The 23,943-nt window shown below is 37.4% G+C and overlaps 1 protein-coding gene across 8 annotated transcripts in view; it reads right to left on the bottom strand.

The window, feature by feature from the left end:
* LOC127418368 (protein diaphanous homolog 2-like) overlaps positions 1-23,943 on the bottom strand; it is a 653,451-nt gene that overhangs the window by 230,730 nt on the left and 398,778 nt on the right. For all 8 annotated transcript variants that reach the window (XM_051658976.1, XM_051658975.1, XM_051658977.1 and 5 more), the window contains one exon: positions 18,288-18,527. In XM_051658976.1, coding sequence (XP_051514936.1) covers positions 18,288-18,527 — 240 coding nt within the window. The remainder of the gene's footprint in view (positions 1-18,287; positions 18,528-23,943) is intronic.

A 23,943-nucleotide genomic window follows, 5' to 3' on the forward strand; every position in this document is an offset into this window, starting at 1 on the left:
GGACAGGCCTCAGGGACCACAGGGATATTTGTTGGGAGTTAGGGTGGGGTTGAGGATCGAGAGGGGTAATAATTGGGGTTAAAAGTTGATTCTGTGCATTTATGTTTTGCTTATCTGTTTCATGTGTTGGAATCAATAAAAAGTGTTAATCTGAAAAAAAAAAAAGAATGAAGGAATATATTATCATTCGATTAATTTGAAAATATAAACTTATTTATAATTTATAAATTAATTTGAAAAAATAAATAAATCAATTTACAAATGGACAAATATAAAGACATATTTAAATGTGTTTATTTAATGTCATTATATTTAACAATAAAATTGTGCATTAATAAATCATATTTATTTAATCTTTAAAATGTCATTCAATGTAGCAATAAATGAGTACATTAATGAGTCTTTTAAATGCAATTTTTAATGCACTTTGCATTTTAAAAAGGTTTTTGGCAATTGCTTTTCCTCATCCATTTGCCAGTGGCTTTACTTTTTCCTTTTGCTTTTGCTTTCCCTTTTTCTTTTCCTTTTCCTTTTCTTTAACCAATTGAGAATCCAGTTAAAAAAAATTGGACTGTTGACTCGTGAGAGCAACCAATGAACATTCGATTCAGTTATAAGACACACCCCCTCTCCCACGTGCCACTTGAAGAGGATGTAAGACGGCCTGTCATTGGACGGTGGTACGAGCAGTTTACATGATATTATTGGATCTGCCATAAGAAACGGATGTGAAACATCAGAAGTTAATGGTAGCTCATTCACTGTTGCTGTGAAATACTGAACGCGGCCCTGTCATGGCTCTGGCATTTGCTGGTTTATTCTGTTATTTGTATTTCTCTCTCCCTCATGTTTCACAGGTGGAGTCCATGAGCATAATTGGCGTTTCCATGGGAACGCTGATCGCTCCCGGTGAGGCATCAATTACGGTAATGGGTTTCTCACACACTTCACCTGTATTCCTCTGATTGCACGCCCTACGTTATCCCTTGTGTGTTCCCTGTATGTTTGGTGTACCTGTTTAGTATGATCATCGATCATAAGCACTGGGACACAATGAAACTTTGCTAAACAGTTTCTCTTTATAAAGCTTAATAAAGTGTGTGGCAGGACGGAGGGCAGAGCCGGGTCGTGATTCCGGCACACCCGGCCCCTAATTAGGCTGATTAAGCCCGAGAGGGATAAAGGTGACCGGAGACGGCAGTGCGACAGAGAGAGAGTTACGGGCACCCGACACCTGTGTGTGTGTGTGTCTTTTGCTTAAGTTTATTATTACAATATTATTTATATTGTTAAGCCGGTTCTCGCCTCCTCTTTTCCATTGAACTGTGTTACACTGGTGCCGCAACCTGGGAAGGAGGAGGGATGCGCCGTAGTAGAGTCCAGTACCATCCATCCCAACGGAGCACCCGCGGCCATCCATCGGGGGACGGAGGAGCCCGGCCGCCTGAGAGCGGAGGAATGGCCGCCGACCGCGAGGGGAGGAGGGGCTCATAACCGACCACCTGGAGCAGTCAGGGCCGCTGCCAGGGGCGGAGGAGACCCCTTCTGTCCACCGGAACACGGTGGGGCATTCCGTCCACCAGGTGCCGGAGGACTGCCTCCGATCCGCCCGGGGTGGCACGGCTGTCGTCTGCTAGAGGTTGGAGGATTGGCCGAGGACCAGGCTACGCCGTATCGGAGAACCGCGAGTAAATTATTATTTTTTTCTCTCTCTCCTCTCTCTCTCTCCCACTGCCGCTCTGCGTTGGCCTTTCCCTCTCTTTTAAATATTACTATGGAGTTTTTTAGTTGGTCCGATCACTGTTACAGTGTGTAGGTACCATGTTTTGTTATTGTTACTATTTCCCTCCCCTTGTCACCTCCCTGATCCAGGTAGATGGGGATGACCTGCCGGCAGATGGGGCAAAATTCAAGCAGCACGGCTATGTTTGATGGCTTGTGGCCATCCATCTTCCTCTTGATCACATTCCAGAGGTTTTAAAAGGGGATCAGATCTGAAGATTGTGCTTGCCATGACAGGGTCTTGATCCAGTGGTCCTCCATCCACACCTTGATTTTCCTCACCCCCAGAGCATCACTGATCCTCAGGGCTATCATGGTTATTCCACCAAATATTGATTGTTTGTACCAAATGTTGTCAGTACTTTATAGAATAAAACAAAAACATTTTAATTTTACTCAAACACATACTTATAAATAGCAAATCCAGAGAAACTGATAATTTTGCAGTGGTCTCTTAATTTGCTGTATATATATATATATACCTGTATGTGTATACAGACACTGATCAGCCACAACATTAAGACCAACTGCCTAATATTGTGTAGGTCCCCCTTGTGCCACCAAAACAGTGCCAACCCGCATCTCAGAATAGTATTCTGAGATGCTATTCTTCTCGCCACAATCCCAGGAGATCAGCAGTTATAGAAATACTCAAACCAGTCCATCTAGCACCAACATGGTCCAAATCACTGAGATCACTTTTTTTCCCACCATTCTTATGGTTGATGTGAACATTAACTGAAGCTCCTGACCTGTATCTGAATGATTCTATGCACTGCTGCCACACGATTGGCTGATTAGATAATCGCATGGATCACTGTTGGTGCCAGATGGGCTGGTTTGAGTATTTCTGTAACTGCTGATCTCCTGGAATTTTCACACACAAGTCTCTAGAATTTCCTCAGAATGGTGCCAATAAAAAAAAAAAAAAACATCTAGTGAGGGGCAGTTCTGTGGACGGAAATGCCTTGTTGATGAGAGAGATCAACAGAGAATGGCCAGACTGTTTCGACAAAGTCTACAGTAACTCAGATAACCGCTCTGTACAATTGTGGTGAGAAGAATATAATCTCAGAATGCTATTCTGAGATGCGTTTTGGCACTGTTTAATGGTACGGGGGGGGGGGGGGCTACACAATATTAGGCAGGTGGTTTTAATGTTGTGGCTGATTGGTGTATATACATATACAGTATATACATATACAGTATATACAGAAAAGGTATTTAAATGTCTAAGAAAGCGAACTCTGTCCGTAAACATTCTGTAAAGCTTCAAAAATAAACAATAGCATCACAAAAAATTAATCGGACACTGAATATACAGGTGCATCTCAATAAATTAGAATGTCGTGGAAAAGTTCATTTATTTCAGTAATTCAACTTAAATTGTGAAACTCGTGTATTAAATAAATTCAATGCACACAGACTGAAGTAGTTTAAGTCTTTGGTTCTTTTAATTGTGATGATTTTGGCTCACATTTAACAAAAACCCACCAATTCACTATCTCAAAAAATTAGAATATGGTGACATGCCAATCAGCTAATCAACTCAAAACACCTGCAAAGGTTTCCTGAGCCTTCAAAATGGTCTCTCAGTTTGGTTCACTAGGCTACACAATCATGGGGAAGACTGCTGATCTGACAGTTGTCCAGAAGACAATCATTGACACCCTTCACAAGGAGGGTAAGCCACAAACATTCATTGCCAAAGAAGCTGGCTGTTCACAGAGTGCTGTATCCAAGCATGTAAACAGAAAGTTGAGTGGAAGGAAAAAGTGTGGAAGAAAAAGATGCACAACCAACCGAGAGAACCGCAGCCTTATGAGGATTGTCAAGCAAAATCGATTCAAGAATTTGGGTGAACTTCACAAGGAATGGACTGAGGCTGGGGTCAAGGCATCAACCACACACAGACATGTCAAGGAATTTGGCTACAGTTGTCGTATTCCTCTTGTTAAGCCACTCCTGAACCACAGACAACATCAGAGGCATCTTACCTGGGCTAAGGAGAAGAAAAACTGGACTGTTGCCCAGTGTTCCAAAATCCTCTTTTCAGATGAGAGCAAGTTTTGTATTTCATTTGGAAACCAAGGTCCTAGAGTCTGGAGGAAGGGTGGAGAAGCTCATAGCCCAAGTTGCTTGAAGTCCAGTGTTAAGTTTCCACAGTCTGTGATGATTTGGGGTGCAATGTCATCTGCTGGTGTTGGTCCATTGTGTTTTTTGAAAACCAAAGTCACTGCACCCGTTTACCAAGACATTTTGGAGCACTTCATGCTTCCTTCTGCTGACCAGCTTTTTAAAGATGCTGATTTCATTTTCCAGCAGGATTTGGCACCTGCCCACACTGCCAAAAGCACCAAAAGTTGGTTAAATGACCATGGTGTTGGTGTGCTTGACTGGCCAGCAAACTCACCAGACCTGAACCCCATAGAGAATCTATGGGGTATTGTCAAGAGGAAAATGAGAAACAAGAGACCAAAAAATTCAGATGAGCTGAAGGCCACTGTCAAAGAAACCTGGGCTTCCATACCACCTCAGCAGTGCCACAAACTGATCACCTCCATGCCATGCAGAATTGAGGCAGTAATTAAAGCAAAAGGAGCCCCTACCAAGTATTGAGTACATATACAGTAAATTAACATACTTTCCAGAAGGCCAACAATTCACTAAAAATGTTTTTTTTTATTGGTCTTATGATGTATTCTAATTTTTTGAGATAGTGAATTGGTGGGTTTTTGTTAAATGTGAGCAAAATCATCACAATTAAAAGAACCAAAGACTTAAACTACTTCAGTCTGTGTGCATTGAATTTATTTAATACACGAGTTTCACAATTTGAGTTGAATTACTGAAATAAATTAACTTTTCCACGACATTCTAATTTATTGAGATGCACCTGTATTTAGAAAGTTGTGTCTGAGTGGAGTGACTTCTGTGCTTAGAACTGCTGGAATCAGTTGACTTATTATTATTTATTATGTATATCAATGCTTTAAAGTTGAAAGAGCGGTGTTTGTCTAATGAGGAGTGAGAGAAGCCAACTTTGCAGTCCAGAAACAAATCACAAACTACAAAGCTCACTGGCAGTGGTGTATGTGGTGGGATGTTTCTTTGATAACACCAGATATAGACAAGCAGAAGGGCTCAAATGCAGCAATGATTTTTCAATATTGGCTAAAGCTATTCTGAATGAACAACAATGTTATCCTGTAAAAAGGAATATGCAAATTAAATCCACAGCGAGTGTGACAAAGTGAGTTGCGGATCATGGGTCAGCCCACGACAGGCCCTCACTGATGAGCTCATTAGTGAGCTGAGGTCTGCAATGTAGGGGGCCATTTACTTGACTGAACTGATTGAAAATGTGGGCATTTCCCTTTGTCCATCAATAACAGTCCAATCAGTACTCAAGCGAAAAGCTGACTGCACTGCAGGCACTTCACTAATAATACATAAATGTGAGCCTGACAAATATGAATGCTATGCATCAAGATGGCTTGGAAGGAATGAAGAAAGAAAGAAAGAAAGAAAGAAAGAAAGAAAGGTATGCTAGTGTCACACCATGCTTTGTAAATCTTAAGTGTGTAAATATTTCAGTGTTAAAATACTTTCTCCTATCCCAGCTTAATATGCAGAGACAACTATAAGTAAGCCATTTATTCGTAAATTTTCTTGAAAACTTTTAACACTTCCCCCGCATCCGAAACCACCCACTGTCAAAGTATGTTCTGTATTTGATGAATGACTCACTTCTCAGACGGTAAAACAGTACATTCTTTTAGGTATGCATGTGAGTAGTATGAATAGATTCTGGACATACTTCACCCTGGGACAGGGGTATTGACCTAAAATATATGATGTAATGCCTATTCACAAGGCTGTTTTGGAAATAATGTTAATTTTTGCAATTTCGTTTGGTGACGCTAGTGAGGCAAAAATTACACACTTCATCGGAGAAACTGCACTCTTCAGCTTTAACTAGCTTAACCAGCAAGCCTCCATTGGTCAGCCAACTAGATCAGAAAGACTATGCTGGTTGGCCAGCATTGTTTTTGCTGGTGGACAACATGGCTATGCCCTTCAACTAGACCCACACAAAACCAACATAAACCAGCTGGTCTTTTCAGAAGGTAGTAACATGTCCACACACTATCGATACTGTCAACATAATGACTAACATAAACCTTCTTAAAAAAGCTGCTTTAAGGGCCTACAATGCACAGGCAGAGCACAGCTGATAAGAGCTATAGAGATGTCTACCCTGTTGGCACCTGATGAAAAAGCTTAGTGTGTATTAGTTCGCTACTGTGAGACCCAAGGACAGGCTTTATACAGAGGGCAGAGGAAATACTGCCGGGCGACGAGCTCTGACAGTCACTGGATTCTCCCCCACTAAGCTGCACTGTAAAAAACAATTGTATATTTTTTAACGTTTTTTAACTGTATTTAAAAATTAATGAAAATTTTGTTAAAATTACAAGAATAAATTGTTTATTAAAATGTGCCACATGATTAAAAAAAATAAAAAATAACAATCTGTAGATATATGTCAAATATATGTTTTTTTTAACAGCTTTTAAATGACAATTTTAACAAAACTAACTGTAAAAATAAAGTATTCTTTATTGACAAAAGTAGCATAATTTTCTCTAATTTTACAAAAAATTGCTTTTGTTATGGCGATGTATCACTGTCAATTACATAAAAATACTGTTAATAATATATTTAAAAATGCATAATTTCAAGAAAATATATGACTAAAGAAAGAAATATTTTGTCATTGTGCATAACTTAACCACTACTTTACATACGTAAACTAAAAAAAAAAAAAAAAAACACAGGTAGGCTAGTACTGACTATCCAAATGAAAAAGTTAAAAACTAAATGTTATCAGATTTTGACTTTCACTTTACTACATTTGTATTAATTTAAAGATTTTATTGTTAAATAAGTGCATTTCATGTTATAAAAACCTGTGTAAAACCATAGAGTTAAATAAAAAAATAAAAAAATAAAAAAAAAAGTTAATAACTGTGTTTTATGCTTCATTACAATTATATGACATGTAAATCAAGCATAAATTGCCCATCACTACATTCCCCTTTCACTATCATTCCAAAATACAACGTATAATGCCAATTAAAAAGGATTTGGCCTGAATGAACAAAATGCACTTACTGTGTATTGAAAGAATCAATTAATATTTTTATGTGATGTGCAAAGCAAAGTACATTAAAAACGTTAAAATATTGAGCTGGAACAGACACCTTTATTGTCGTGCATATTACATAATATCTCATTATTTATTGAACAATACGCAAAAAGGATTGCATGTATTTTAGGTTTACATGCAAGTAGCTTCTAATTAGAGGACTTTTCTTTTGGAGAAGGAATCCACCTTTTTCCTGACTTCCCATGGGTGGCGCGATTACGGCGAGAGACTTCCTCTTGGATGCTCCACACTTCCGTTTAGTTGTTGTTATCAGCTAGACTAACGTTACTGGTGATGGCGAGCAGCTAAGGGTCTGGATGAATATGCACTGTTATAGGGTGTTATAACAACTACAGGTGGCTTAAAAACTACTGTAAAATAAATGTCAGAACAATAAGCCCCCACAAAAGCTGCCAATGCTGAAACATTTCGAGTCAAACCAGATGTAATAAGCAGAGGTTGCATTAAACTAATTCTCTGTCACTTGCCTATTTTTTAAAACATTGACAGAAAATTATAAATGATGTCCTTCATTTTGGAAGATAACAAAGATGAAAAACATTTAAACCAAGCTCCTTGTTTTTTTTTATGAATCATCTTTACGAGGTCATATCTCATGTTGCGCTGTGAGTGTATGTGAATGAGGGAGAGACAGAGTTTTTGTCGGCAGAGGGCGTGAGAAAGCGGCACTTGTTAATGCAGAAATAATGCCATAAATCAGAAGATTTTTAAATGGAACCTATGATGACCATACACCCTCTTTTCACTGACATGTCCTCTTTTTTGTACCTTAATAAAGCATCCGGTTTGCATACTGAAGTGCACAACAAGAAACGCAATGAAATGTAGCGCATCATATTCGTGGATTCTCTCGCTCTCTCTGCATGCTGTATGTCTGTGTCTCTCTCTCTTTCACACACACACACACACACACATACAGGGCACGTGCAGCGAGCGCTAGAGTCCAGTAACTTTACCATGCAAATGTGTGTGTGATTGTGTTCTCATCTATTCGGGATTGCCATTGAAACCTAATATCCATACGCAGACATTAGTGAGAAAGTGATTTACGTTAAGTAAACACAGACTGTTCTTCCGTTTTTGACTGTTGTTAGTGACATTATAGTGCTTGGTAATGGGAATAAGTTGCGAAGTGGAAGTCTGTTGCATCCGCATTGGAAGAACGTGCAAAGCATAATGGGTAATTTTGCTGCCTGTAAAATAGGTGGATACTTCTGTTCAAACCAATGATGGGAAGTCAGATTCTTTTCCGCAAACCGGTTCTTTCGGACAGTTCGTTTCAATGAACTGGTTAAAAGAAAAAGATTCAACAGTTCATTTACGTCATCACGTAATGACGTCACTATATATAATGCTAATACACAGGCGCCATAGAATACACATTCAATAAAGCCATATGTAAGGGCACATTGCTGATTATAACATTTTATTTAAATAAGTTATAATAATAAGGATGTTTATTGTCTTCAGTGTTTCATTCAGTGCTCTTAAAATACATCCTACATTAAAGTTATGGACCTAAAGCACCCAATACTGACACCGATATACAAACGTGGATGTTCTACACATGTTTAAAGCATAAAAAGTGATTAAACTAGTCTTAATCAACTCACCTTTTTTATTTTTTTATACAGAAACCATGATCCAGCTCATCACAACTTCAGATAAAATCTGCGTGCAAAATACTCAACAGTAAAATTTGTTTACATCTCTCGACTGAAACGTTTCACCCCCTCATTCAAGTCCTCGGTTCACGCATGCTCATCAGCTGCTCACTGATCAGCAGTTCTCAGTATTATGTCCGAAAGAGGCGATTCTCAATTCAGGGTACTGGTGAGTCACAAACTGCTGTGAACGACTCAATGTACTGCTGACACGAGAGCTGCTGTCCTCGGATCAGTGTACTGTTGACTCGAGAACTTCTGCGAACAACTCAATGTACTGTTGACTCGAGAACTGCTGTCCTCGGATCAGTGTACTGTTGACTCGAGAACTGCTGCGAACGACTCAATATACTGTTGACACCGAGAGCTGCTGTCCTCGGATCAGTGTACTTTTGACACGAGAACTGCTGCGAACGACTCAATGTACTGTTGACTCGAGAGCAATAGACTGGGTCATCTCCATACATTGATAAAACGGTAATATAATCAAGTCATAAACATATTTCCAGTATGTTTGATTTGTTACACTCTCTGTTGTTCAGCAAAATACACCTGAAACATACATTTCGCCCCTTAATCACACACATGCTCAGTGTCAGCAGCTCATCGGTTCTCAGTATGTTGGACACCTCAGAAAGAGGCGATTCTCAGTTCAGTGTACTGTTGACTCGAGAACTGTTACGACCCGAGTGTTCAGTACGATTTGTGAACTAGTTGGAGCAGTTAATTGCAAAGAAGAGTTGGCAAAAGCAGATATCACCACTTCTAGGATCATATTACTCCAGGTTATCAGCTCATTTTGATTCGGAGTGTCAGGCACATCCGAAAGACAGGTTAAGACAGAGTAACTTGTGGATCAGTGTTGACTCGAGAAGCGAACTGTTTCAAACGATTCAGTCCGATTTGGTGAACTAGTTCAACTTGTTCACTAAAAAGAACCGGTTCAAAATAACGATTCGTTCACAAACTGGACATCACTAGATCAAACACATGCTTATGAATGGATGCTGTCTCTGAGCATGCACTTTTCCTCCATCAAGATGTTCACTGCTGTCTGAGTGGATTCAGAAGTAAGTAATTTCAAGTTCATTCATAACTTCTATTATTATTTTTGTAATATGGGAACTACACAAATATTAAATTAAGATGTATTTACATAAATATCCCTAACAGTACTTAATGTTGGAAGGAGACATACAGCAAGTTGCTGGTTTAGGTAACTGAAGTAACCTCTTAGTTTAACTTCAGTTTAATAATGATATTTTAGGATATGTAGAATGCAAAACGAACAGCAACAGTTATCTAAAGAGTGTTTTGTCCATCTACAGGATATTATTTTAAATTATGCTGTTGAACTAAAGTAGCTCCTTGGTGTATCGACAGAGGTACAACTTCTACATTTTACAAGCATTTTAACATTGAGGAATTTTTGCTTAGTGGAGTTAGCCTGTGATTCTTTAGATTATTATTATTATTATTTTAAGGTTACTGTCGTGTAATTTAACTGATAGACTTGCTATTTGTTTTTCTCCCCTGTAGAGCTGAGGAGGGCGGGGCCGGGCTGGAATGGTGCACTCCCGGTCCCCAATCAGCCTGATGGGGCACGCGAGGGATAAAGGCCGCCGGGGACGACAGTTCGAGAGAGAGAGAATTACAGGCAGCTGTACTGTGTGTTTATGGTTGTGTGTTTTTTGGTTAAGTTGTTTATTAAACTATTATTTATATTCTTAAGCCGGTTCTCGCCTCCTCCTTTCCACTGAACCCCCTTACATCCCCATTTAAAATAATATTGAGAGCTTAGGAGGACTTGTTTGGACCAGTTTTCCACCCTAGTTTGAACAAGGTGGTTTGTTGTTCGTATGTTACAAGTTTCTGAAGTAACAAGTGTCTGTGTGTGTGTGTGTGTGTGTGTGTGTGTGTGTGTGTGTACTGTAAAATAATATTTCTTTATTTGATCTAAATGGGCAACATAAACTTGTGTACATGCACAAGTTTGATCATTTGCAGGGATATCTTTCAATCCATTGTGAATGTAACTAGCCTTTCTTATCTCTCTGTTTCAGGTGTTTGCTGAGTAGCGCTTTACAAACCAGAATCTACCAAATATACTATGCAGAACTTGATCGGCACAGTTTTTGCTGATTACTTTATATTGTCAGAAGGCATTGGAGTTGGAAAAGACTTCTGGTGAACTTGCTGAGATTCTCTTGATTCGTTACTTAAAGGTATTATGGTCTTAGTTGTTTTATATTGTTCTGTGGTTCAACAGACCTTGATTTTACACAGAATAATTTGAGTCTGTCCCAAACTTAAAGGTATAGTTTATTCAAAAATAAAACCTCTCTCATTTACTGACCCTCATGCCATCCCAGATGTGCAACTTTTTTCTCCAGTACACAAGATTTTTAGAAGAATATCTCAGCTCTGTTGGTCCTCACAATGCAAGTTAATGGTGGCCAGAAATTTGAAGATCCAAAAAGCACATAAAGGCAGCATAAAAGTAATCCATAAGACTCCAGTGTTTAAATCCATACCTTCAGAAGTGATATGATGGGTGTGGTTGAGAAACAGATCAATATTTAAGTGCTTTTTTTAACTATTGCTTCAGAAGATATATATTTAACCACTGGAGTCGTATAGATTAGTTCACCCAAAAAATTCTCTCATCATTTATTCACACTCTTGCGATCCCAGATGTGTATGACTTTCTTTCTGCTGCAGAACACAAATTAAGATTTTTAAAAGAATATTTCAGCTCTGTTGGTCCATTCAATTCAAGTGAACGATAGTTGATAAAAGTAATCCATTCGACTCTAGTGGTTTAATCAATGTCTTCTGAGGTGATCCAGTTGGTTTTGGGTGAGAACAGACCAAAATAAAACTCTCTTTTCACTGTACATCTTTCCATTTCAATCTCTAAGCACAATCAGGATTTCAAGCTCGATTACACTCCCTGGTACTTAATGCATTTGTACAGCGCTAGATGGCGCTATAGGAAGTGTAATCGAGCTTGAAATCATGATCGCCAAGGAGATTTATAGTGAAAAATTCATTATATTTTGGTCTATTCTCACCTAAAATAAAACCAACTGGATCACTTCAAAAGATATAGATTTAACTACTGAAGTCATATGGATTACCTTTTATGTTGCCTTTGTGCTTTTTGAAGCTTAGGTTTTGGTCCCCATTCACTTGCATTGAATTAACCTATAGAGCTGAGATATTCTTATAAAATCTTTGTTTGTGTTCATCAGAAGAAAGTCATACACATCTGGGATGGCATGAGAGTAAATGATGGGAGAATTTTCATTTTTGGGTGAACTATCCCTTGAAGCCCAGACAGAATCTGTGCGTGTAGAATTGCAACATTTCTCATTTCTTAAATGTTCTACAAATTTCCCATCATTTGCATGTTGTCTGTGAAATAGTTTGGCTAATTGTGTGATGCTTTTAGCAACCATTAAAGAGTACAGTACTCTCAAATTCATTTAACACATTTTACCATGAGTAAATCCCATCCAAAACATTCTGTAGATTGTCCCCAAACATCTTCTTGGAAAGAGCAAAAAATATCTACAGATTCCATCAGGCCTAAGCTTCCTATCATCAGACTATTGTGAAGGTTACAAAAGCTATGAATTTGGGTTGGGAACTGAAGTTATTTATTTATTTATTTATTATTTTATAATTCACAATGTTTAGGCTGAATAACACATTCAACATGTTCAACATTTAACACTAGATTTAAAATGTACTTTCAGGATCAACATAGTGTCCACACAAGTCGAACCACTGTGGTTCATGCACTTCCTGTGCTGCTGAGAGAAGACGCCTCAAGATTCTTCAAAGCATGTGGGGTAAATTACTTTATTCATACATTTCTAAATAATTTAGCCATTTTTAAAACTTAAAGGAATACCTCACCCAAAAATTACAAATATTTAATTATTTACTTACCCTCATGCCATCCCAGATGTTTACGACTTTCATCTGCAGATCACAAACAAATATTTATAAGAATATTTCAGCTCTGTAGGGCCATACAATGCAAGTGAATGGGAGTCAGAACTTTGAAGCTCCAAAAAGCAGTTAAAAACAGCATAAAATAATCCATAGGACTCCAGTTGTTAAATCCATGTCTTTTGAAGTGATATAATTAGTGTGGGTGAAAAACCAATCAATATTTAAAGTCCTTTATTACTATAAATCTCCACTTTCATGTTTACATCTGAAAGCCTGTTTAGTTTCACTTTGACATCTGAAAGTGAAAGTGGAGATTTGTAAAAAAAAAAAAAAAAAAAAAAAAAAAAAAAGACTTAAATATCGATCTGTTTATTGTATCTGAAGATATAAATTTAACCACTAGAGTCTTATGGATTACTTTTATTCTGCTTTTTGGAATTTCAAAGTTCTGGTCACTATTCACTTGCATTGTATGGACCTACAGAGCTGAGATATTTTTTCTAAAATCTTAATTTGTGTTCTGCATAAGAAAGTAAGTCATAAACATTTGGAATGGTATGAGGGTGAGTAAATGATGAGATCATTTTCATTTTTGGGGGAACTATCCTAAAGAAGATGATTTATTAAAATAAACAAACAAATAAATAAATAAATAAATAAATAAATAAAATCTTTTTTTGGAAGAAATAAAGTCATACAGGTCTGGAACAAGTGAGTAAATAATGACATAATTTTTGTATGAAATATTCTTTTATGTAGGTGTGTATTTTGAAACAGATTTTAATGAATTATTCTTTAATTTTGCCACTTTTTCTATTTCTGCATTTCAGGGCTGAAGATTCAGAAGAGCCAAATGCTGGATATTCACCAGTTGCCCTGTTAACAGCAGTTAGAGAACTCACAGATGTTGAAATTAACTACAGTCTGGTCAGAAATGTTGTTCTTGAAAGTGAAGTCATCACCCACCTGCCCAGGCTTTTCAGATTTCTTTTTACGTTTGGACTGATTTATGCATTGGATCTGAGTTACCCAAAAGAGTTTTAAAGACAGGTGGCTTTATAAGGTTTTAATATTGAAGGATGTGCAACACTAATTCAGTTGTAGACAATTTATCCTGTCTCTGTCAAATGTGTTTGTTTTGTTTTTTTCAGTGTTGTGCCTCATGTTTTGTCAATAATTTTACCTTGTTTTTTATATTAAATATGTTTACTACATGCAATTTTCATGTAATATGAATATGTAATATGCCCTTTTTTTTTTTTTTTTTTTTTTTTTGCCAATGTGTGAACTGCTTGTAACACAACTTAAAAAATGTGCCCTTCCCGGACTTCCTAGTTTGCCTATTAAAGCCTGTAGACTGATTTTCATGCGAAGGGAACGGGTCGCTTTTGCCAGGAAAAGGCTTGCCTCAGACAGTAATAGCTTCTCTTCTGCTATTCAACAGCGACAACTGTCTGCAACACTTGGTAACGTTATCTTAGAGATGGAACCCAGCAAACATACAGCTCCCAGACAACACCGACTCCTACACAAACTCCGAGTAAGTAAAAAAAACAACAAAAAAAAACAAACAGTTATCTACTGAATGCAGTCTGGCTAAGCGGAAACGTGATCGTGGTCGAGCGAAAACTAGAGTGGACATCGGCAGGGCATTTGATTCCTGGAGGGACCTCCGTTCGGTTTTGGGGATCAAAACTGACCCTGAACTGGCGTTCTTCTTATTGGACAGGTAAGCTTACAAAACTGCAAAGCATGTGAAATATAGTGCCATAAGGATTGATCTGTGTAATTTTAGCTAACTTGATCTTGCCTGCACAGTAACTGTCATAATTAATGTTAATTTGTAATTATTCAGCCAGGTAAACTACAATAACACATGAAATGAATGCTAGACAATGTTCAAGATAATGCAAAAAGACCCATTCATTAGTGTAATGTAACTTGGTTATAAAGAAAATATATACATTCTATTATTATAAAACAATAGCACATCAATATATATCAAAATGACAGTTGTGATGGAATCACATCAATACTGAATTGTGTCAACATATTTATAATGTACAGTTTATTTTATAAACAGCTACTGTCATCATCCACCAAATTAAGCTAACAGCTATTGATAAAGCTGGCTAGCTAGCTAACGCCAACATAGGCTATCGTATAAATGCAGTCAATGTATCATGCAAAGAAAAGTGATTACTTCAAACTACAGTCTCGCATAGTCAGACCTATATCCACACTTTGTTTTAGCCCTGTTCCAGCACTGGAGAGTCAAATATAATATACAGTCTCAAAGTTTGTAGTAAAACAATCATAACTGTGTAATTTTAATTATGCTACTTCATCTGTCAGCATGATGCCGGTGAATCACGTTGTCTCTTTGTATGTTACGTCATTGTTTTGGATGCTCGCTCAATCACGTCCCTATGGAGTGTGTGCAGGAGCACGAGCAACAGGTAGCAGGCTGCAGTTCACTTAATGGCCACAGGTGTCATTAATAACAAGGGTTTCTGAATCTTACATACTGCACCTTTAAGTTGCAAAATGTTCACATTTAAGTTAAGGAAACTTTATAAAAAATAAAAAAAAATCATAAATAAACAAGGCAGTTGCAAAACATTTTTAAGTAATACTACTGGCACATTTCAAGTCACCTAAAATGATAGTTTAATTATTAAGTTAACGTGGCTTAAAAAAATAAGTTAATACAGAGCAAATTCATGATTTCAAAAACATATATTTTTTTAAGTTGTATAAATATATTAAGTTTGCAGAACTTTAAAATTTGTGTTGTGGTTAATTAAAATAAACATTAGTAATTGTATATTTTGATTGGACCAAAATCATTTCTTTTAATTTATAGTTTCTCAGAAAAACAAGTTATGCATACTTGAGACTTAAGTTTTGATACTTGTAAAAGTAAAGGCAATCAGTTGCCTCAAACTTTTTAAGTTAGTAGAACTTAAACCCTCCAAAATTTGGCCCCATTTACCTCCATTGTAAGAAAAAGAAAAGGAAGGACGAGTCAAAATAGTTTTGTGGTAATCAACACTGACACAAATGATTTTGATTGAGCTTAACTTGTATTGAACCTGTATTCCCTTAAGCTTTGAATGTGGTATGTACAACAGACTTCAGAACTTTTTTCCAATAAATGGATTAGTTTCTTACCGTGTTCTGCCTCTGTAGTCTCGTTTGAGTGACTGAAGAATGAGAAAATAGAATTGACATTTATAACTGGCATTATACCTAGTTCTTGTAACTTGAACTAATTGACATATAACGTGATATAAACATGTAGGCTAAACAAGACAAGAAGGCTTAAATGTAGCAGAACATAACTGATTCAAGTAAAATGAAAACCATTAATTCAAGTTAAATGAACACAATTCATTCATGTTAAACTTACTCCATTCATTCAAGTTAAACAAACACCATTCATTCATGTTAAACTAACACCATTCATTAAAGTTAAACGAACACCACTCAGTTAGATTTACATGGTCTGTTTTATTGGGTTTAAATGGATTCCGTTTTGTTAAGAGAACATGTTTCAGTCATGTGGAACCACTGTCCATGATTGTACAAAGTGCTATTTTTTTTATGTGTAATTTGTAATGTTTAAATGTTCAAATGTCCCATGGCAGGTTCATTCTGATTTATTATTATTTTAAATATATGTGTGTGAATGTGTGGATATGTGTGTGTGTGTGTGTGTGTGTGTGTGTGTGTGTGTGTGTATTTGATATCATGTGTGAAAAACATGCTTACGCATTTAAAGCCGTTGCTAATGAGTTCTTGTAATATGCTGAACAAAATAATTTTTATGTTGTTTTGTATGTTGTTTTTGCGAATAATAATAATAAAGAAAAAAAAAGAATCAATGAGTGGTGGTGTATTTTTTAAATAGTATTGTGAACTATTTTCCAAAAATATTGCTACAGGCATAAAGTTTTAATTCTATAGTATAATCTTTATGTAATTTTTTTTTTTTTTTTTTTTTTTTTTTAGCATTTTGTTAATTACTTTTAAGCAACTGGTCTCAAGTTGTTATTTAGAGGATGTATGTAGTCAGTTCCCCTTAAGATCACACAGGTGTCCTAGAAGAGCAACCACAGGTGTAGTCACATTAACTATGGACAGGCTCCACAAAATCTTAAAGTGTACAAGTACAATCTTTATTTTGAATAATAAATTCATTACTTTATCATTTGAAACCTAACAGACTTTTTGAAATGTTTTGCTTGAAAAAAAAAGTGTCTGTGCTATATTTCTTAACAATAAATGCCACTTGGTTAGATATTTATGCAAAGACACAGAGTCCACATACTGTAATCTTTGTGGTCTGTTGTCTAATCATGAAAGCCTAAACCACATGGGCATGTGTAGTCTAAATGTGGTGAAGAACATAAATATATGTAAAACTTAGGAGTTGAAGGACATTATCGCATTAAATGTGCATGTGCATGCTGTTTTTGACAATGCAAACTCCATCTTCATTTTTAATCAAGTTACAATTTGCATGCAAGAACACTTTAACAGAAAGCGAGATGTTCATCAGGGGCTAGAATGTTTATGAGCACAAATGCGAGGTGGTACTGAGGTGTTTCAGTGAGAGGCGTAAAAACAAACATTGATTAAAGATCTCACTATACAACTGTTAAATGAAACTGCTTTTTAAATTACTTTCCAGTTCAAACTGTAATTCAGTGACTCAACTGCTTTCAAAAACAGGTCCATCGGTACTAAGCAGAAAACAACTGAAAAAAGAGAAAAACGAGAGGTTAAAAAAAAACAAAACAAAAAAACATTCAGCTGTCCCACAACTGGCTCCAGCTTAAACCCCTGTGGTTGGGACACCTGTGTCCCAGCAGCATCTGGGATGCCTCTGAGTAGTTGACAAGGCCAGAAAAGAGATGCAACTAAGAGTGACGGTGTAGTTCTGGCTGCATGGGAACACCAGCAGAGGGGAGGCTGTCTTTCGTAACAGGACCAAATGGCTTCACCATCCAAATCAGCTTGTGAAACACAGCCAGATGTCCAACTTACACACACATAACAACAGCAGTTACAGCTTTCATAAACATTCTGGTAACAGTTCTACTGCTCTCTATAGGGAGGCTTACCTACCAGCTCTATAAATAACATGTGAAGAAACTCATAACATTAGAGTAGATGATATTCCCCAGTCTCCTGCCATTCTAACAGAGGTAGAAGTGTAGAATTGCTTGTTCCCATAACTGTCACCTCTCACTATATCCAAGACAGTTATTGCACCTAATACCCATATCAACTCTGTGACAATTTCAACTAAAAACAAAACAGGCTCCAAACACACAAGTTCATACTTCACTACATACTACTGAATTAGACAGCCCCCATACCCTCAACCACACAACCTAACTCCAAAATCCCGCCCAGCAAAAACTTGTCAGCCAACAGAATGTCAGCAAAAATGGATATGTCATGTATAAAACAGTGTGGTTCTCTGATTGGCTAAAAAGGGCAATCTGAGTCTTTTGCTGTTTGCAGAGGCTAGGTCACTGAAACAGGTGTGACTTTTCAGGATCACCAGATTTCAGTGACATCTTTCAGTTAGTAAGGGCATTTTATGCTAATAAATAAATAAAACCAAGTAGTACCTTGCAGAGGAAGTTGATGTTGAAACCGAACGTCTGAGCATTTCGGGAGCCGGCATTCATGTAATTCCCGATCAGCAGCACCAGTTCCAGCAGCATGCAGAAACCCTCACTCTTTTTCACCTCCTCGCAGGCAAATGTCACATTCATGATGTCTGGCCGGATGTTGTTCACCTGCTCCTCAAATGTCAGTTTGAACAAGATCCCATTCAATCGAGGACGCAGCATCTTCACTGAGCTCATCTGAAATGGAGAGAGAACAACTTTCTTCACACACATCCTCAGTTTTCATAACACATCCTCCCTTATCACTTCACAGATTAATACACTATAAAGTACTGCATAGCAGGGATGATCTTGCCAGTCATTCATGATTACTGGATAAATATATTTTATTTTGGTTTATATATATATATATATATATATATATATATATATATATATATATATATATATATATATATACAGTTGTGCTCAAAAGTTTGCATACCCTTGGAGAATTGGTAATATATGTACTTTTTAAAGAAAACATGAGTGAGCAGGCAAAACACATTTCTTTTATTTCTTATGGTATTCATATTCAACTGTAGGTTATAACAGAATGGCACAATCATAAAACAAAACAACAAAGAAAAACATGAAATGACCCCTGTTCAAAAGTCTGCATACCCTTAGTTCTTAATACTGTGTATTGCTCCTTTAGTATCAATGACAGCGTGCAGTCTTTTGTAATAGTTGTCTATGAGGCCCCAAATTCTTGCAGGTGGTATAGCTGCCCATTCGTCTTGGCAAAATGCCTCCAGGTCATGCAAAGTCTTTGGTCGTCTTGCATGAACTGCACGTTTGAGATCTCCCCAGAGTGGCTCGATTATATTAAGGTCAGGAGACTGTGATGGCCACTCCAGAACCTTCACCTTTTTCTGCTGTAACCACTGGAGGGTCACCTTGGCCTTGTGCTTAGGGTCATTGTCGTGCTGGAAAGTCCAAGAGCGTCCCATGCGCAGCTTTCGTGCAGAAGAATGCAAATTGTCTGCCAGTATTTTCTGATAACATGCTGCATTCATCTTGCCATCAATTTTCACAAGATTCCCCTTGCCTTTAGATCTCACACACCCCCAAAACATCAGTGAGCCACCACCATGCTTCACAATGGGGATGGTATTCTTTTCACAATAGGCCTTGTTGACCCCTCACCAAACATAGCACTTATGGTTGTGACCATAAAGCTCTATTTTGGTCACTACAAATTACAGTGTGCCAGAAGCTGTGAGGCGTGTCAAGGTGTTGTCAGGCATATTGTAACCGGGCTTTTTTGTGTCACTGGCACAGCAAAGGCTTCTTTCTGGCAACTCGACCATGCAGCTCATTTTTGTTCAAGTATCGTCGTATTGTGGTCCTTGAAACAACCACACTGTCTTTTTCCAGTGCAGCCTGTATTTCTCCTGAGGTTACCTGTGGGATTTTCTTTGTATCCTGAACAATTCTTCTGGCAGTTGTGGCTGAAATCTTTCTTGGTCTACCTGACCTTGGCTTGGTATCAAGAGATCCCCGAATTTTCCACTTCTTAATAAGTGACTGAACAGTACTGACTGGCATTTTCAAGGCTTTGGATACCTTTTTATATCCTTTTCCATCTTAAGGCCTACCTTCAAACCCAGTGCCTCTTTGCTTGACATCATGGGAAAATCAAAAGAAATCAGCCAAGAACTTGTGGACCTCCACAAGTCTGGTTCATCCTTGGGAGCAATTTCCAAACATCTGAAGGTACCATGTTCATCTGTACAAACAATAGTATGCAAGTATACACCATGGGACCACGCAGCCATCATACCACTCGGGAAGGAGATGCATTCTGTCTCCTAGAGATGAATTAGTTTGGTGCGAAAAGTGCATATCAATCCCAGAACAACAGCAAATGATCTTGTGAAGATGCTGGAGGAAATAGGTAGATAGTATCTATATCCACAGAAAAATGAGTCCTATATCGACATAACCTGAAAGGCTGCTCAGCAAGGAAGAAGCCACTTCTCCAAAACCACCATAAAAAAGCCAGACTACAGTTTGTAAGTGCACAAGGGGACAAAAATCTTACTTTTTGGAGAAATGTCCTCTGGTCTGATGAAACAGAAATTGAACTGTTTGGCCATAATGACCATCATTATGTTTGGAGGAAAAAGGGTGAGGCTTGCAAGCCGAAGAACACCATCCTAACTGTGAAGCATGGGGGTGGCAGCATCATGTTGTGGGGGTGCTTTGCTGCAGGAGGGACTGGTGCACTTCACAAAATAGATGGCATCATGAGGAAGAAAAATTATGTGGATATATTGAAGCAACATCTCAAGACATAAGCCATGAAGTTAAAGCCTGAGATGGGTCTTCCAAATGGACAGTGACCCCAATCATACCTCCAAAGTTGTGGCAAAATGGCTTAAGGACAACAAGGTATTGGAGTGGCCATCACAAAGCCCTGACCTCAGTCCGATAGAAAATTTGTGGGCAGAACTGAAAAAGCATGTGCGAGCAAGGAGGCCTACAAACTTGACTCAGTTATACCAGTTCTGTCTGGAGGAATGGGCCAAAATTCCAGCAACTTATTGTGAAAAGCTTGTGGAAGGCTACCCAAAATGTTTGACCCAAGTTAAATAATTTAAAGGCAATGCTACCAAAGTGTATGTAAACTTCTGACCCACTGAGAATGTGATGAAAGAAATAAAAGCTGACATAAATAATTCTCTCTACTATTATTCTGACATTTCACATTCTTAAAATAAAGTAGTGATCCTATCTGACCTAAGACAGGGAATGTTTTCTACGATTAAATGTCAGGAATTGTGAAAAACTGAGTTTAAATGTATTTGGCTAAGGTGTATATAACTTCTGACTTCAACTGTGTGTGTGGGTGTGTGTGTGTGTGTATATATATATATATATATATATATATATATATATATATATATATATATATACACACACACACACACACACACACACACACACACACACACCTCTATTTAGCTTTTATTTAGTTTTAGTGTAATTTTCTTTTCATTCGTTATAACACTACAAAATATCTGTAACTATTTACAGTAAGGTTGCATTTGTTAACATTAGTTAACTACATTGGTTAATATGAACTAACATTGAACAGCACATTTAGCACATGCTGATCTTGGTTAATGCTAATTTCAACATACTGTATACTAAGACATTTTTAAATTTAACAGTTGTACACATAAACATTAGTTAAGGCAATATGAACTAACATGAACAAACAATGAAACATTTTATTTTTATAAATTAACATTACCTAAGATTAATAAATGCTATAAAAAATATACTGTTCATTGTTAGTTCATAAAACCTTATTTATGCATTAACCAATGTTAACGAATGGAACCTAAATGTTAACAAAAATATATATTTTTTTGTTTGTTCATGATGCATTTACTAATGGCATGCAGGTTTATTTTGGTGTCATCTAGAGCCTCGCCCCAGATGTACGTGCCTCTAAACATCACATATGCAGGCAAACAATGGTTGGCTGATTTTACATGTCAATTGGACGGCTGCTCGCATGTTCTTTTTGAGGAAAACAGAGAATTCAGGCTTGAGAGATTATTTTAGTCAGATCATCCAACTATGATTGAAGATACCAAAACCTAAGTAATTTTCTCCATGACTCTAGTCACTCTTAGCTGTGACTTTTCGTTCATTTTCTAATGCACATTTACAGTTTCAGTTTAGTTTGCGTTTTTTGAAAGCTCACATTTTTATTTTATTTTTGTTCACAAAAATACTTTTTCAGTGCTTGTTTTTGTTTTATTAATCGTTTTCGTTAACAATAATATCCTTTGTTTGAACATGGCAATACATTTCTTTTTCAGTTTTCAGTATTGAGTACACTTTTCAGTGTTGAGTACACTTTCATTTTCTGCGTCAATAAAAATAAATAAATATATAAATAAAAAAGGCACATTAGATCTGACCAGGACAGAGAGAGAAGTGGATGGCCTAAAAATCACAATTTAAAAAATTGTGATGCATTTCCAGATTTTCCTTCACTGTTGGAACCCTCTATATTAATATTAAATCTCCTTGTTACAGATTGTTTAACCAGAATAACTGCAATAATATTATTGGTTCTGGAGTGAGGTGACATTTAAGTAAAAAGACAGTGAGGAGGAGAGGAATGAGCGAGGAGACACAAAACAACAACAACAAGGATCCAACAGGAGCTGTACAGAAAAGAACGACCTCAGACACTCTTGCTCCAGATTTCTGCATAATCCACTGCTCGCAGGCAGCCCAGAGACGCAGTCAGGATGCTCAATTTTCACTCACATTTATTCATCATAATGAGCAAGATGCCAAAAAAAAAAAAAAAAACTGCCCCACCCCACCTACTCCCTGCACCCCCAGATTTGATTTCTGTGTATAAGAGGAAATCACAATAAAAGAGGCTGAGTTGGTGACAGCTCTGGAGGGAGAGGAGCTGAGAGTGACTTATTTCCCCAAGGAGCAGTGCAAGGTGCTGTTGATGAGGTGCTGCCTGTATATTACCTGCTTTGAGCTCAGTCACAGGAGGAGCCTGTCACAGTGCGCTTCATTACGTCCTCCAAAGACACATGTAGTGAAAGACACAGCACAGAGCGAGAGGGAGGGGGGCATTCTGTTACCTTGCACTGAATTTATTTCTATAAGAATCTGCTGTCAAAGACACCAATGTCATAGGTGCCATAATATCAGTGAAGGAATGCATATGCATCAAGCTAGATAGATAGATCTGTGCATTACAGAAATACATCTGGCAGTAAATGTAAGGCAGAGGTCCTATGTAGAATATGAATTATTGGAGTGCTTGAAAGAATAGCTCACCCAAAACTAAAAAAAAACGTAAAAAAAAAAAATCATAATTTATTCACCCTTAAGTCATTCTTAACCCCTATGACTGTTTTTCTTCCATGGGACACAAGAGGAGAAGACATAATGTTTTAAATGTGCTTAGCCATACAATGGAAGTGAAAGGGGACTGTGAATGCACCCAGTCAATATTTTGAGCTTGACTGTACACATCCCCATACACTTTTATTGTATGGAAAAGAACAGAATAAACACTCTGCTTAACATCTCAGTTTGTGTTCCACGGTAGAATACAAGTCATACGTGTTTGTTACAACATAAGGTGAGTAAATAATGACAGACTTTTAATTTTTGCGTGCATTTTTCCTTTAATCTAGGTGTGAGTCAGATCAGGCATTGACTCATGCACTGTGCAGAACTACTGATGTGGAAAGAAGTGTAAATATTTGAGACAAAGTCAAGGCCAATGTTAATGGGATTTGATCAATATAGGAAGAAAGTCTAAAAGCCCTTCCAATTTAGAAACTCAGACAACTAATCCTGCTCTATCGTAAAATAAAGCTCTGCCTCGTTCTTTATAATTCATCAAAATCATAGCTTCTGTCAGTCACAACCAGGATACCAGATCTGACTTGTCATAAAAAATGCCCTTTATATTTTTGGCCTTTTAATTATATATTACTGAGTCTCTTTATATATTGAATAGTGCTGATCCTGCATAGAGCCTGAAGGCAGTCTTCTTTCTTCTGCTCACTTTCTCTCTGTCTTGCTCTATGCTTAATTTCCCGGGACCCCTCCC

This window comes from Myxocyprinus asiaticus, chromosome 27 (genome assembly GCF_019703515.2).
Source record: "Myxocyprinus asiaticus isolate MX2 ecotype Aquarium Trade chromosome 27, UBuf_Myxa_2, whole genome shotgun sequence".
Classification (NCBI taxonomy): domain Eukaryota; kingdom Metazoa; phylum Chordata; class Actinopteri; order Cypriniformes; family Catostomidae; genus Myxocyprinus; species Myxocyprinus asiaticus.